Source organism: Chenopodium quinoa, unplaced genomic scaffold (genome assembly GCF_001683475.1).
Source record: "Chenopodium quinoa cultivar QQ74 unplaced genomic scaffold, ASM168347v1, whole genome shotgun sequence".
Lineage (NCBI taxonomy): Eukaryota > Viridiplantae > Streptophyta > Magnoliopsida > Caryophyllales > Amaranthaceae > Chenopodium > Chenopodium quinoa.
Genome location: NW_018742418.1, coordinates 316,967 through 333,493, shown reverse-complemented (window position 1 = coordinate 333,493; position 16,527 = coordinate 316,967). Strand labels below are relative to the sequence as shown.

Sequence of the window (16,527 nt, the reverse complement as noted above, 5' to 3'; positions counted from 1 at the left end):
TGTGGTTTTCATTCACTGAATTTAGAAGTTAAAACCTCTTTCTACGTATTTTTAGTAACATTGACATGGGGTATTGAGTGGTATGGTGATGTGACACAATACTAGTGCAAGAGGAGTACACGTGTTACGTTGGCAAGGGCCACTGAGTGGTGACATGGCACGATAATATTGCAAGAAAGATACACGTGACATATAACTTTTTTAGGAATGTTTTCTAATATGCTTTGGTATAAGTAAAGATTTAATTTTTCTTTTTTTGGAAAAAAAACTTTTTTAATGGGATTTGAAGAAACCCAACAACCTCCAAACTAAGTGAACCCTTTTTTTTTTTTAGCTTTGGGGAAAGGAACCAATACAAACATACTCCGAATTGTTACTAGTATTCTATCTTGCAACGAGATAAGCCACCTTATTACAAACCCTTTTTACACGAGAAATACCAAAGAAAACAAAGTTTAAGCTATCCTTTCTAATATCTTCGTAAATTAGGTGAACAGGAGTGCATCCATTACTTCCTTTCTCGACCTGTTGAACAACATTACCAGCATCGCTTTCCACCCAAACACGCATGTAGCTAAGCCTCAAAGCCAATCGAAGGGCATAGCGGACTGCCAGTGCTTCAGCAATATCATTGGGTCATGCTTGAAAGATCAATTTTTGTAAATATTTGAGCCAAACAATAAATTTGGGTTCGAATCCTTCTAACATCGTCTTATCGGGTCATATGACTTGAGGAGAGAAGGGACAACAAGACCATATTGGATCTTAAGGAGAAAACATAAATACAAGACCATATTGACTTAAAGAGGATAATATAGTTTTACCAAGTCACTTGCCATTTGTTGTCAAACCACCTAGATTAGTGAATGCGAGAAGTTGAATAAACATAAAACACTACCAAGTATACAATACATTAGCTAATATAATTGTTAAGTGTACTTCACGTTCAACATTGTTGAAGGCATACATGAATGAAAAGGCAATATATTATTTTTTGTTGCATTGACGCTTTCATATATTCATATATACCCCCAAATCTTTATGACAGTAGCACCCAAAAAAAAAAAAAAGGTTTAGTTTTTAGTTTAAAGTTGGGTGCATTTGCAAAATATGACTTTGAACATTAATGTATTCAATTATCAAAGAAAAAATCATAATAAGTTTATATTTGGAAATTTGGAGGAATTCTTCGCACATATAATAAGTCCTCACATGAGAATATAATTACTCTCTCCATTTCGTAATATTCACAACACTTTTTTTTACGTCTGTTTTGTATTAATTGCAATAGTTCCTTACTTGTTAAGGATCCACTATTATTTTATTACTTCTCTCTCTTACCAACCCCATTTATACTGCTTTTTTATAATTTTCTCTCCTACTAACAATTAAATATATCCCTACTAATTACGAGTATACTTTGTATTACCGTATAAATTCTCTTTTTGATTACCACCCTATAATTTTCCTAAAATTTTGTACAACATCTAGTGTTGCGATTATTACGAAACAGAGGAAGTTTGCTTTTTTTCATACATATAAATCATAAAAGAAAGTCAAAATAACGTAGTACTAAGTATACTAATATAAGTATATGAATAATGTACAAAGTTATAGTTAAAACAAAACGGAAGAAGTAGGACACTTTCATAGGACTATGATATACTCCAATACTAGTCAAACGTAAAGAAGGCGCATTATCCTAGAATGATTCGTACGTCAAGTACTATTTCAATGCATTTTATAACATTGCCTCAGCTCACTAATTAATTTCATCTTCTCAATTTTAACTCATAGCTTGTTCATGAACTCTTAACAAAATTGCTACATATTTTACTCTTGTAATGTTTGCCCTACTTTGCCTTCCTCTTTCTCTTATTCCCATTGCTAACTCAATATCCTTCAAATTTTCTCGATTCGACCCAAATTCAACAAGAATACATTACCAAGGGGATGCTGTATACTCAGTAGGAAAAGTTGAGTTTAACATGGTTGATTACATACCCGCGTTGGCCAAATTACCTATGGTGATAAAGTTCGTCTTTGGGATAAAAAAAACTTTAAAAAAATCAGATTTTTCAACCAATTTTACCTTTGTTATTGACACTTTAGATAAACCCTTAGGTAAATATGGTCATGGATTAACATTTTTCATTGCTCCTGCTGGTTTTCAAATTCCACCCAGTTCGGCTGGGGGGTTTCTGGGGCTGTTTAACACTACAACATCTCATTCCTCGAGCAACAAGATGATCGTAGTCGAGTTTGATTCGTTATCAAATCCTGAATGGGATCCATCATATGAGCATGTTGGTATCAACATTAACTCCATTGAATCATCTGTAACTAAGCGTTGGAATGCTACTCAACATAGTGGTGTTCCTGCAGATGTTTCGATCATTTACAACGCCAGTACGGAGAATTTGAGTGTGCATTGGTCGTACTCAAATGAGCCTAAAAATTTTCTCTCTTACCCTATTGATCTGATGCAGGTCATCCCTGAATGGGTTAGCATCGGATTTTCAGCTGCTACTGGGCAGTTTGCAGAGCGACATATACTCGAATCATGGGAGTTCTATTCTAGTTTGAATATAACTGAAGACGAGGCCTTGAGGAAGGACAATAATGATGATTTACAAATAAAAGTCAAGTTTAATAAGTTGGGGTTGATTCTTGTATCTTTAGGTGTTTTTCTTTTTATTTTGGGAGGGATAATAGTGTTATTCTTTCTCTGTCGAAAGAGGAAGATGCCTAGACAAGAACGTGCAGAGGATACTTCATTCAATGAGGAAATTGAGAGAGGTGCTGGACCGAGAAGGTTTTCATATATTGAGCTTGAATCAGCCACACAAAATTTCTCCAGTGAACAAAAGTTGGGTGAAGGAGGATTTGGAGGTGTTTACAAGGGCTATCTTATGGATCTGGATATGCCAATCGCGGTGAAAAAATTCTCTAGGGGCAGTAGACAGGGAAAAAAAGAGTATAGTACCGAGGTTAAGATTATTAGCAGGCTACACTAGTAGAAAAAAGCAAATGGGCACCGAGGAATTCGCACCGTTTCTTAAAAACCGGTGGGCAAAAATTTGTTGGCACTGGTTAACCGATCCCTTTTGTTTTAGAAAATGAAAGCCAAAAAGAAAGAAAGAAAGAAAGAAAAAAAAAAAAAAAAAAAAAAAAAGAAGCACCGGTTAACCGGTGCCCCAAACCCTTATACGAGTTAAACCCTCTCAGTCTCTCCTTCTCTCTCAGCCGCCTCTCTATTCTCATCTCTCATTCTTCACTCCTTCTCCCTCATCTCTCGTTCTTCTCTGATCTCTCATTCTTCTTCCTCATCTCTCGTTGTTCTCTCATCTTCTTCTTCCTCTTCTCAACAACCACCGGCCTTAGTCGAAGTTTCGAAACCAAGCACAACAATCATCGCCGCCGCCGTCAATTATTCGAACCATGCAAGCATCAGCCACCATCATTAGAACCAAGTGGTAAATTGCCTTGATTTTTTTGGGTTTAATTGATGTAATATGTTCGAAATTGCGGGTTTCTGAGTATCTGGGTTTTTTTTGGGTTTCTGGGTTTTGGGTTTTTCTGGGTTTCTTTGGGTTTTTTTGGGTTTCTGGATTTCTTTGGGTTTTTGGGTTGGGAATTTTGATTTTTTGTTAGATTTTCGATCTACTAGTATTTGTTGGGAATTTCGGTTTTTTATCTGATTTTTTCTATCAATTTGTGTTAATTTTCGATCAAATTATTTGGCATATCAGATTTGCAAGTTTGGTAGTTTCCCTTCCCTGGCCAAAATTTTTATTGCTTATTTTCTGAATTTCGTGCTTATTTTTTTTGTTTCTTATTTTCTGGCAGTATCTAGTTTCCCTTTGAGTGTTTTGATTTTTTGAAGCCATTAATCAATATACTCCTCAATTTGAAATGTTAGATTCTAAGGAATGAGCTTTGTTTCAAACTTCTAGGGTTTTCTGGGAAATTTCTAGGGTTTTCTAGGTTCAAAATTTCTGGGTTTTTCTTTGTTTGAAGTTTCTGGGTTTTCTAGGGTTTGCTGATTCTGGTGATGAGGGAGCTCGTCTTCACCTTACGAGTGTAGTACGTGATGGTGACTGTCACGTGATTTCTTGTTGTGGTGAGCATTCATACAGCTTGAATGTATGGAGGGATCGGTTTGATCGGTTTATTGATCATAGGGGGGATGGTAGCCGTTATGATGGTGGGGTTAGTGGTGATGAAACCCAAGGTGGGGAGGAGGTTGAATCAGTGGCTAAACAACCAAGTCAGTCTCCTGTTGACCCCAATGCCCTTGGTTATGCTACTTATTCATATGATACTGTGCCATGTCCCATTGATCCTAAAGGTCTTGGTAATGCAACTGATTCATGCGACATTCAGGCCTCTTCAGTTGATATTTGTGCCCTTGGATATGCAAGTGCATGATTCTTGTGAACCACATAGCTAAGTCTTCTCTCTCCATTTTTAGTTTTTATTGAATTATAATAAATTTTATCTTATTTAGGTTAGTTGTATTGGAAAATATATTTGGATGCCAGCAACTGTGATCTGTTGCTGGCCGGGGGTATTATATATGCTTGGTTGCGTTTGGTGACGTGGAGTTCACTGTTGGAAGTTTTGGGAGTGTGATTATGATTATGATATTGATTATGATTATGAGATAGTTATGTTGATTATATATATCTATGATATTGATTGAGATTATGATTATAATATTGATTATGATTATGAGATAGCTATGATATTGATTATGCTTATGCTTATGATGATGATTATGATTATTAGATTGTTATGTTGATGAATATGCTTATGTTGATGATTGAGAAAATGTTGGTGATTTGAGAATGATTTAATTGATGGCTATAAGATTTTTATGCTAATGGTTATGATAATGATGGTGATTTGAGAATGATTTACTTGATGGTTAATAGGGTATATATACCTTAAGTGAATACAATTTGCTCTATATAATGGGGGTATACAGTTTGTTTGCATCAATGATGTGTGTAAAAAAAAAATGAGATTTTCATCCCAATTTCTAGTCAACACTATTTTCCATTAGATTTCAATCATGTGAAATAATTGTTGAGACTTTTAGGCAGAAGTTTTGACTATGTTAGGGGTTGATGATTAGTGATGAAAGGGGAATTATTCTAAGATGATTGTTTGTTGATAATGTGTTAATAATTTTATTTTTTTTTATGGAGCCTAGTTGATTAGTTATAGATTTTGAAAGTACTCTCTGTGCGTGTGTATTTCTCCTCTTAAATTTTTCTATGCATGATGTTGGTTATTAGTAGCTTCAGCATTTGACTTCTCCTCTTAAATTCTTTGAATTTTAAAGATGTGTTGAGTCCTAGTGGTTGATGAATTTTAAAGACGTGTGCTATAGATATCATAATGCGTTGAGTCCCTTGGCCGTAAATAGTTACACTAGGATAATCCATTTGATGAAGGGACTCACTTTCATCGTACAGCTTCTCACTGTGATTTGCTCCGATTTGTCCGTTGAGGTTTCACAGTTTGAGAAGTTTTTGGATGAAAAAACCCCCCCGATGGATTCATGAATTATTTGCTTTATTTTAATGAACTTGATGTAGATCTTTGTGGTACTTGTAGAGCTTAGTGGTTCTGGTGAACCAGGAAGCTTTAATGCTATTATATTCATATGTGCATATTGTGATCAATCTTGCGTTCAAGTTTACATGATGATGGTAGTTAGATATGATGATTTTTATGAATTATAATGTATTTACTTTTTCATTTGCTATATTTTGATCTATTACTTTACTTTGCAAGTGCTCGTTGTTAATGCCTTGGATGTGGACAGGGTAATCTAAATTTAATCACCCAAGCATTAGTTGCAGTAGGGTGTAAGATGGAGGTCATACCACACCCAACAACTGTTCATTTTCACCTCCCAAATAACCTTTCTGTTCGAGTGCACAGATAGTGGAAAAAAAAATAATGTGTTGAGTTACAATTTTTGCCAGAATGAAGCACGGCAAGCCAGGAATATGTTGAAGCAAATCCCTGTCTCCACTAGGCTCAAGCTTTCATATGGAGAAGAGGAGCACTATTCTTCCGTCACATCTGCTGGTGAAGGCGTAGTTGTTAATCTATCTCTGCTGTTGCTACTACTTTAGTGCTACTACTACCTCTTATCTTTGATTGTGTAGTTTGTTTGTTTTTTTTTTTCTGTTTTTTAAAGTGTAATATTACAAGTTATTGAAGAAAATATATGTGTTTTATGTATATTATGATTATATATAAGTATTTGGTACAATTTAAGTGAAAAAAAATGCACAAATAAATAAATAAATAAATAAAAAATTAATATTGTGGGGCATACTTGGCATAGGTTTTGAAACAGAACCGGTGCTAAAAGTTGTTTTTTTAATTGTTTTTGGGCCTTTTTTAGCACCGGTTCACAGCAAGAACCGGTGCTAAAAGTTTTATTTTTTATTTTTTTTGGGACTTTTTTGCATCGGTTCATAGCAAGAACCAGTGCGAAAAGTCTTGGGATTTGGCAACCCTCAAATCAGAACCGGTTCAAAACCGGTGCTAAATGGGAGTTTTAAACCGGTGCTGATTACCAATTTTCGCCTAGTGCTAAGACATAGGAACCTGGTGCAGCTTATAGGTTGGTGTCATGATAAAGGTGAATTTCTACTTTTTTATGAGTACATGCCAAATGGTAGCTTGGTAACAAGCCTCCTCTCTCTTGGCCTGCGCGGTACAACATAGCTCTTGGATTAGCATCTGGATTGTTTTATCTACGTGAGGAGTGGGAGCAGTGTGTCTTACATCGCGACATAAAATCCAGCAATATAATGCTAGATTCTAATTACAATGTCAAGCTTGGGGACTTTGGTTTAGCAACGCTTATGCAGCATGGACATAGTGCTTAGACGATAACTCTAGCAGGGACTTTTGGGTACATGGCCCCTGAGTACTTGAGTACAGGAAAGGCGAGCAAAGAATCAGATGTATACAGTTTCGGTGTGGTGGCATTGGAGATTGCCACAGGAAGGAGGGCAACCAATCTCATAGAGGCAGGAACACACCAAGGAAAAGGATTAGTAAACTGGGTGTGGGATCTTTATGGCAATGGTGAGCTACATTTAGCCACTGATCAAAAGCTTAATCACATGGAATGTGATACTAAACAAATCGAGTGTTTGATGCTCCTTGGTTTGTGGTGTGCCTATCCTGATTACAATCACAGGCCATCAATAAAGCAAGCAATTCAAGTTCTCAACTTTGAGACTATCATGCCAAGTCTTCCACCTAAGATGCCCGTTCCAATCTATCAGGTGCCCATGATGCCATCAGATAGCTCTAGTAGTGGCCCTTCCATGCTTAATACAAGCGTTGAAACTGGTCGCTAGATCTCCGTAGAGATCTTCTATCTCATATTATGTCTCATTATCTATAATTATGCCACGAGATAAATGCAAAAATCAATGTGTGACAGAGAGAGTAAATGGCAATTCTGTCTTTGATCATTTACCAAAATTCCCTACCTTTTCCTATTTCTTAACTTTTATTCCTGATATTGGATTTATCCAAACCTTATGAATAATTGAATATGATTAATCCATCATTTCTCCCCACAGTGTAATTCAAATCCAGATCAATCATGTCATAACTTTTGCTTAGACAAAAAAAGGAGAGAAAAAAAAAAGACACAGATATTAATTGATTCTAAAACAAGATATATTTGCACTTTTTGCTAGTCAGGAAAGCACTTAAATAAACGTGGATCAATAAAATATAATTGTGGTAGGCTCAAAAATATATTAATGTGGCACAACTAAGCAATCTCACCCCAAAAAAAAATACTGAAAAATGAATTATAAAATCAAAAGTTGATGATTGCAGTTAAAAGGAATAAAGGCACTAAAACTATGGAAATTGTGGAAGGAAATAATAATGTTTAGACAAATTATTTAATTTTTCTTTTTTTATTAAGATTTTTTTTATTAAGATTTTCCATGAAAATGCCATCTCAACAGCTCAGACCATTTTTTCACTCTTTCAAGAGAAACAGTTACAGGAAAAAATAGAAAATAAAAGAGACTTAAGCTTCTATCTCACTATCAAACCAACCCCTACTCCTGACTCTTGAGACTCGTGCTTTTTCTTTTCCTTAAAGTACTCTCTATCTCACTTTCTCTCTCTAAAATCTCAAAGGTTGTTGGAAGGTTAGTGTAATGGAGTATTCTTCAAATCAAGTTTTCACTTCCTCTCTATGTACTCCTCTTAAGGATTCCTCAACTCATACTTGCATAATTTAGTTTGCTGGCCTGCCGGTCTATCTCTTGTATGGTAAATCAAAGCTTGTTCGGTTTTATCAACGTCATCCAGCACACGAAGAAGTAGCTTTGTTCTACAAGGCTAATTTGTGTTCCCATAATGCCCTTTGGCTTGGTTTCGGCATGGAACAAACGGAGAAGGAGCAAATCTCAGGACCAGGGTGAATCTTGTAATGCATCCTTGCTCATCATTGTGTCCTTTTTTAAGTTACAATAGAAACTGGCAAAAAGTGGATTCTAATCATTGAAATGATAAATGCTAATCTTGTAATTTATGATAACATGTGAAACATTTTCAGGGATTTACAAACCTGTTGAATTTTGGCAACTTGAGGAACAGAAGCCACCTGCAAAAAGACGCCAAGGATCATCTGTTTTCACCCTCAAGGAGATGGAAGCAGCGACCAAATCATTCAGCGAAGAGAATTTCATAGGAAAGGGAGGTTTTGGATGGGTATACAAGGGCACTCTTCGATCAGGAGAGGTATGGTTAGGATTTAGGAAAGGAGTCTTTTTTTCTTTTCTAGCACTGGTTAATTAGCTAAAACAGCATAAGATTCAATCCAAATTTGATCTTTTAATCGTTCACAAGGTTTATTCATATGAGCAGAAGTTAAGAGTGAAAGAAATGATATTACTAATATATTACCATCATAAAATCTCTGATTAGAGGCTGTTGCTTTGTGTATCCCTCAGGTTGTAGCAATCAAGAAAATGCAGCTGCCACCACTTAAAGCAGCAGAAGGTGAGCGTGAATTCCGGGTGGAAGTTGACATCTTGAGCAGACTGGACCATCCGAATCTGGTTACCTTAATCGGGTATTGTGCCGATGGAAAGCACCGGTTCCTTGTATATGAATACATGCAGAATGGCAACCTACAGGATCACTTGAACAGTAAGTTTACTTCATTCAGAAGGGATAATTCATAAAATTCTCAAATCATTTGAATATAAGCAAATAATAACTTATAATTGCAATTTGTTGTAAATAGGTGAACGCAAGATGGATTGGTCAACAAGGCTCAAAGTGGCACTAGGGGCAGCAAGGGGGCTTGCTTATCTGCATTCAAGTTCAGCAGTTGGTATACCTATCATCCATAGAGATCTCAAATCCACCAACATTCTTTTAAGCACCAACTTTGATGCAAAGGTAAGAAATCCGACCCACAAAGCTGCTTGTATTGCTGAGCAATTTGTTAACCATACAGCGGCTTTTAAACAGATATCAGATTTTGGACTTGCAAAGTTGATGCCAGAGGGACAAGAAACTTATGCAACAGTAAATGTACTAGGAACTTTTGGCTACTTCGACCCTGAGTATACATCGGTATGCTTATTTTTCATTGAAAGCTTTAGCAGCTAGTTTTTCTCTCCTGCATCCATATAAGATAAGAACTGGATTTGACAGTCTTATAATCTACATTCAGCTTTCTTATCTCAATCTCTCAGTCCTTTTTCTTTGTTTTATGCTATACTATTGGGGAGGGGATGATTAAATATAAAAATGTTAAAAGCTACCATATCATAACAATAACAATCCAGATGCATTAATCTGGGATACGTCTAAAAGAAACAGCATCCTCAAGTCGTGGACACAGACCAAGAATCTAAAGTCGTGAGCACAGACCAAGAATCAGCATCCTCATGTTGTGGTCGTGAGCACAGACCAAGAATCAGCATCCTCATGTTGTGAACACAGCTAGGAGCAAGAATAGCTATTTTAATCTCAAGCAAATCTTGACTAACTCTACATTCTAGTTATAGCTGAACAAGAACCTAAAGCAGCTCCATAACCTTGAGGTTGAAGGACACTTGATAAGCCTCCAAGAGCCAAGATAACCCCAGCCTAATCCTTCAATTAAAATACCCCCATCTATGATATGTTGGGTTTATAAGAAAGCATAAGTTTCCATCAAAAAATAAATAAAAAGAAGGCATACAGAATTAATACTAATATTGGGAGCTTATTTTGAAACCAGGTCTAAGGTTCAAACCCCTAGAGAATTTTCCGGCTAGTTTAGCTAGCACCCAAGCCAAAAAAAAAAAAAAAAAATATGTATATATATATATATATATATATATATATATATATATTGAACTTGCCATTTCTAGTCCAAAAATATCAAGTTATTTATGCAGTATTGTCAGTCCTTGAAAGAGATTGAATTGCATATTGGAATGATAGGTCCTCTTTCATATGCTTCATCATCTATCAACAAACTTATTGCATCAGGTGATAAGAATGATCCTAATGAGATGCTATACTGGTGACAGACAGGAAGACTGACTCTACAAAGTGATGTTTATGCATTTGGAGTAGTGCTTCTTGAGCTTTTGACAGGACGTAAAGCGGTCAATTTAAACCAGGGACCAACAGATCAAAACCTCGTATTACAGGTATGTTACAAATCTTATGATGAATACACAATATACAACTCCTAGAAATGTATTACTGACAAATGACATCAAAATACAACAAAATGTTTCAGGCCAGAAACATGCTGAACGACCGAAAGAAGCTGCGGAAAATTATAGATCCTGAGCTACCACGGAACTCTTACACAATGGAATCTATAGCTATGTTTGCAAATTTAGCATCACGTTGTGTACGAATCGATAGTACTGAAAGACCAACCATGTCAGAGTGTGTTAATGAGCTCCAACTGATTTTCCATACAAATTCCAAAGGCTTAGGTATGGCTCTACATACACTTCGAATGATCTAAATTGCCAACAAGCTTCTCTCGTAGGAATGACTCATATTCGTTCAAATAATTCATTTCATCTGGGAATTCCACAAGCTTATAAGATTCGGGTTGTCTAGTTTAGAAGACAATAGTTCCTTGATGGGAAAAAACTGTAGGTTTCATTGCTTTTGTCCCTCGCAAACAGGGGGGAACTCTCATTTGTGTTTCTTGGTGTGGGTATAAAAGTGTACACGTCTTTTTAGTATTTATGATACATGTATCATGTATTTTTGAGTTCATGTGAAACAGAATAATTTGCAGCTTTGCACAGTTCAAGTATCAACTCTTAATAAGCCCAAATCAGAAGTAACATCTTTATTCTCTCTTGTACGAGGGTATTTCTGAGGGCAGTAAAAAATATATATACTCATATATACATATTTGTACACAATATGAACAGATTGTAATTGTATTAGTAAATTGTAAGTAACATTCATACTCACCAAAAGCTGAAATTCATCCATCCATATCAAGAGAGCTCTGCAAAACCTGAAGTGCAATAAAAGTTGATTCAAGATATTGATTAGTCGTCTTGAGAATCATAGTATTCGTTTTGGAATAAAGTCATAAAGAGCTATGATGTATATACATTATACAATTATTTCTGTAACATAATGCACAATGACAAGGTTATTAACCCATATCACAGATCTACAGCACCACAGGGAGAAAATTAAAAAGGCGACACACTAATCAAAGAAAAAAATACTAGCATGCAAAGGTATCAGATATGGTGTTTCAAGACTTTCAAGAGATCGCATGATGCCAAAGAAAACTCTATCCTATTCAAAGTGAGATCAAGGAGAAGTGATCAGTATTTCTTTAGCCTTTTTAAGCCATGGGGATAACTATTTATTTGTTCCCACCCACATGTTATTAAACTCATGGCAGTGAATAAAATAGAGCTAGGAAATTTTTTATAAAAATGAATCGAATTGTATGTCCTTAGTCTTCCATGTGTGTTTAAGTACAGGATTATTTCATCAAAAAGCCGAAGATACAATGAATAATATAGATGTGAAATTGACCAAAAAATGAGCAGGTTCAGTCATGAGCACAAATCATAATGAATCAGTAGACTTGAGCACAGAACAGACACACAAGTGACAAGTCCACATCTGGTACCCTGGTGCACTGGTGGTGTACTGGAGTGTGTGAGAGAGAGTTTGAGAGAGAAGAGAGAACAAGAATCTGATCATTCCAGACAATCCCATTCTCAAGTTCAGAAGAGTATCATTACCTCATTAAACAATAAAGGTTCTGATTCTGCCCCATCATTTAAAGAGGGGTCTTCTTCTCCATCCCCAGCAACTACCGTCTCCAAGGGCTTGCTCAAAGCAGGAAGCTCCTTACACATCAAATGTTTCCGTCTTTGTAGGGTGAGTAGGACTAAGAAACTGTCTGTCTTAGCAATGGCGTATCCAGCCTTCTTATACATGTTAAACGGTGCTGAATCAATCATTCTACAATGCAAGTAGACATTTCTTGAGGAGCTCATGTTTGATATTAGTTCCTCACTTGCCTTCAGAAGATGCCAACCAATACCCCTCCTGGAACAAATACCACCACTATTTTATTACTAACTCAGCCAAACATTAATGATACACATCATTTCAATATCAGCATAGAAATGTGTACATCTAGCAAGTTGTAACTCCACTTTAATGATATTGGCATTCAGATAGCAGATAATTTGTAATAGTTTCTCAAACATTGAAAATTCAAGCATCCAACAGAAGATGGCTAACATTCATGTTAAGGCAGCAGGTTAAGATAAAGTATCTGAGAAATTACATGCGAAGTAAAAAATCTATACGCAGAACTTTAGATGAACAGCTAAGATTATTTGCACATGTTTGTATCAACTAAGAGAGATGCTACAAGTGAAACAAACACCTCTTCGCCATTGAGAATATTTTTTTTTTAAAAAAATGTATCTATAAGCATCGTATGTAGACATTTGAGCCAGCATCAACTCAGCCATTGCAAATGGTCATAATGATAATGGTATTAGCATATATTTTTCAAAGTAAAATATCTCATGCCAATATTTATAGTTCTTTTTACCAGTAGTTCCCTGCTGTGTCTGTTGTGCTTTGCAAATATCTTGTAATTTATGCCTTGTTAACGGTAATGAAATTGTATTACCTTTTATGGGAAAAAAAGATGTAACTATATCAATTTCTCATTCAGGCACCTTCCTCTAAAGCCCACTATACAAATTCAAAAGAAAGCACCAAAAGTAACAGGACATAAATGTGGTGCTTAAACAATAGAAATGATCATGCTCCTCCTGGTTCCTACTTTCTACCCAAGCGCAAAAATACACCCTGATAATAGCAACTCCAAAGAAAATCAACGTCATATTTTAATAAGAATGGAGCCTCAAATTATAAGGTCCTTAAATTTTCAAAAAGAATTGAAGTTGCCTTTACTTTGCTTTTTAGGTTTATATTAATGCCTTTCTGTTATACGATGGTTATGATAGCACCTTCATGCAGCTTATTCTCTACAAACACCCAATTTTTTTAGATACTTTTAACTTGCTAAATTTACAGATACAGACATGTATGAAGAAGCTAACCATTTCTATCCAATAACGAAATGTCAGAGTGTGACACGTCTCTAAGCCACATCAAGACTAATAGCATATGAAAGCAATTTGCACAACAAAGATCATTTCAATCCCAATCCTAATTCGAAGCATTTTATCAATTTTACAACATATAATAGGCCGCACCAATGTTATAAACATAATGTCCTCAAAATCCAAAACAGCAAAATCCACATAAGCGTGCACTCTCACTTCCATAGGCAAAATATTTTTTCATCAAGATTACCAATAATTCTACAAAATGTAAATTGCATATGAATTACAAGCGCTATAAATCAAAGAATGAGAATTTCACCTTCGAAGGCGGTCTTTCACAGTCATATTACATATGTAAGGGCAATCCTTAGGTGGGGTTGGCGTAGGAGGTGAAGAATTAGCACCCCTTCTATCAAAGGACACTTCCACTGTCCCAGCTAATTCTTCTTCTCTACCTTCACCATCACCATCAACATCAACATTCCCTTCTTCGCCTCGAAAGAATCCGAGTAGGGTAACACAATGAGGCATCAAACCCCTCCTCTCAATCAAATACTGCTTAATCAAAAAACCCAACACAGTTAAGTACATATTAGGCAAAAACATGGACTCAGCAAATGATTCAGCAAGCAATTCAACAGTCACATTAAGCTCCATATCCTTCATAACCCTAATACTCAAATACCCAGATGGCAATTTGCAAGAATAAGAGTAATTTTCAAGAAATTGAAGTTTTTGGAGCTCATTATCCGTTAAAAAATGGCTAAACTTTAGTGGGTTTTGCGTGTTGTAGGCAATGGAAGATTGGGGTGAAGATGAAGGATGATCAGAGGAGGAGGAAGAAGTGGAGAAGCGAGTGAATTGGGAGTTGAAATTGGATTGATTTGATCTTTTAGAAGGAGAGAGAAAGAGAGGTTGGAGCTTTGATTTGGGAGAGAATTTTGATTGGAAAGTGGGGTGGTGATGAGAATCAGCAATAGGAAGGAGAAAGAGTGTTGCCGCCATTGTTGGAAAGCTTTGGAAAAATGAGTGTTCTAAAGTTGTGCAAGAATTGGAGGTGGTTGCATTACTTGCATTGCATCTCGTTTTGAGGGAGAAATTGTATTGGATGGATAAGGCAAATTCGTGGAAAAGACAATTTGACGGGTTTGGATCGAGAAAAAGGAAAGGTGTCGTCTTTTTTTTTTTTTTTTTTTTTTTTTTTTTTTTTTTTTTTTTTAACAAAGATTCACTCAAAAAGAAACAAACAAACAAACTAGAAGGAATAACAAAGAAGATGACGCTTTCTAGCCGAAACCGCAAGCTGGTGAGCAGGCCAAACATCATCCCTAGAGACCTTCGTTAGAGTGCAAACAGAGAAGACAGACAAGATATCTTCAAGTTGTTGGTGAATCCACACTGTCGAAATGTCCTTAGAGCAGTGGTCCCTGAGACTGTAAAGAACCGCCAAACAGTTGGTACAAATTTGAAGATGAGTGAAACCTCGACGATGCGCCATCCGTAAAGCAAAAAGGCAAGCAAGCATTTCCGCTTGAGTCGCTGAGAAGGCAAAGCACTCCCGAGCTCCGCCCCCAAGACAACGAGCAATACCCAGCAAATGAAAGCACCAACCTGTACCTGCTCTACAGTCATTGGAATCCCAAGCCCCATCTATAATAAGATCAACTTGGGGTAAATTATTTCCAAGACCACGGAGGGACATGAAAAACACTAGAGACCAAGGAGAAGCATTGCCCCTAGCCAAAGAGCTACGAGGTTGCCATTCTTGAGCATTGCTCCTAACCGAAAAACTATGAGTTTGCCATTCTTGAGCAATCTGGATGACAGCTGAGGAGGAAAGATGAGACCCTCGAAACCAAATGTTATTTCTGAAGGCCCAAACTGCCCAAGTGAAGGATAAAATAGAATCCAAACCAAACCAATTCCCATGCTGCGAAACCGAAGCGACCAAATTGGTAAACCAAAGCGGGAAGGAAAGAAGATCCTAGGTAAGAAGGCGAATACCCAAAGGACCACAAACCCAAAGACGTCGAGTAAACGAACAATGCAAGAAAAGATGATCAATCGTCTCTGGAGTAAGATGACAAAAGGTGCAAGTAGGATCTATGGGAATACCCTTACTCCGTAATTTGGATGCAACAGGAAGTGCATCATGAAGCAACTTCCAAACAAAGGGCTTCCACTTAGGAAGAACAGGCAAGGCCCAAAGCCTTTTCCACCAAGAAGAAGGGGCAGAGGAATCATCCTGAGTAAACAGAGTCGAATGTTGGATGAGGGAAGCATAGGCAGATTTAGTCGAGAAAACTCCATCCCTAGTGAACTTCCAATATACAAAGTCATCCATCAGTTGAGGATGTCGCTGGAGACTCAGAATTTTGGCCGCAATAGAAGAAGGAAACAAACGGTGAACCAAAGAAGAATCCCATGCATTACTGCATGGTTCAAGAAGAGAAGATACCAGAGTCGGGTGAACTGATCCAGCAAAAGAGTCTTTGAGCTGCACAGGAGTTCCCGGCACCCAAGAATCTTCAAGAATTTGAACCTATGAACCGTCTCCTATCTTCTAGCTGAGCCCCAGCTACAGAGTCTTGAAACCTTCTAACAAATTGTTGCCACCCCAAGAAGGACGAACAAGACGAGCCTGAGAACGCTGATTCGGAAGCAAAGGATACCTGGCATGAAATAGTCGTGAAACCAACGGATGAGGATTCCGCATAACTCGCCATGATTGCTTTGCTAATAGGGCTGATGAAAAGACCAAGATGTTGAAGACCTAAACCGCCTAGGCCTTTAGGCCTGTAAAGAAGGGAGGAGGGTGCTAACGCAATTCCTTTAGAGCGAGAAGTAGATTTCCACCAAAATCGAA

The 16,527-nt window shown here is 36.8% G+C and overlaps 2 protein-coding genes, 1 long non-coding RNA gene and 1 pseudogene across 4 annotated transcripts; 2 read left to right on the top strand and 2 right to left on the bottom strand.

Moving 5' to 3' along the window:
* The first annotated feature begins 1,772 nt into the window (after positions 1-1,772).
* Positions 1,773-7,397, top strand: LOC110708185 (annotated as a pseudogene).
* A 557-nt stretch (positions 7,398-7,954) lies between these two features.
* Positions 7,955-9,064, bottom strand: LOC110708178. Of its 2 annotated transcripts, XR_002508650.1 has the most exons (3): positions 8,974-9,064; positions 8,636-8,671; positions 7,955-8,544 (listed from the first exon to the last, which is right to left on the bottom strand). It is a non-coding gene; the product is annotated as an uncharacterized LOC110708178 (long non-coding RNA). The 2 variants fall into 2 exon arrangements; XR_002508649.1 differs by lacking the exon at positions 8,974-9,064 and having other exon boundaries at positions 8,636-8,713.
* LOC110708155 (probable serine/threonine-protein kinase PBL28) lies at positions 8,370-11,354 on the top strand. Its single transcript, XM_021886261.1, has 7 exons — positions 8,370-8,494; positions 8,624-8,808; positions 9,021-9,219; positions 9,317-9,474; positions 9,547-9,651; positions 10,599-10,721; positions 10,814-11,354. The coding sequence occupies exons 1-7, from the start codon at positions 8,425-8,427 to the stop codon at positions 11,048-11,050; spliced, it is 1,077 nt and encodes a 358-aa protein (XP_021741953.1). The 5' UTR covers positions 8,370-8,424; the 3' UTR covers positions 11,051-11,354.
* On the bottom strand, positions 9,067-14,874 carry LOC110708169. Its single transcript, XM_021886263.1, has 4 exons — positions 13,981-14,874; positions 12,312-12,621; positions 11,515-11,560; positions 9,067-9,200 (listed from the first exon to the last, which is right to left on the bottom strand). Exons 1-3 carry the CDS (start codon positions 14,664-14,666, stop codon positions 11,528-11,530), a joined length of 1,029 nt encoding a protein of 342 aa, XP_021741955.1. The 5' UTR covers positions 14,667-14,874; the 3' UTR covers positions 9,067-9,200; positions 11,515-11,527.
* Between the last annotated feature and the right edge of the window lie 1,653 nt (positions 14,875-16,527).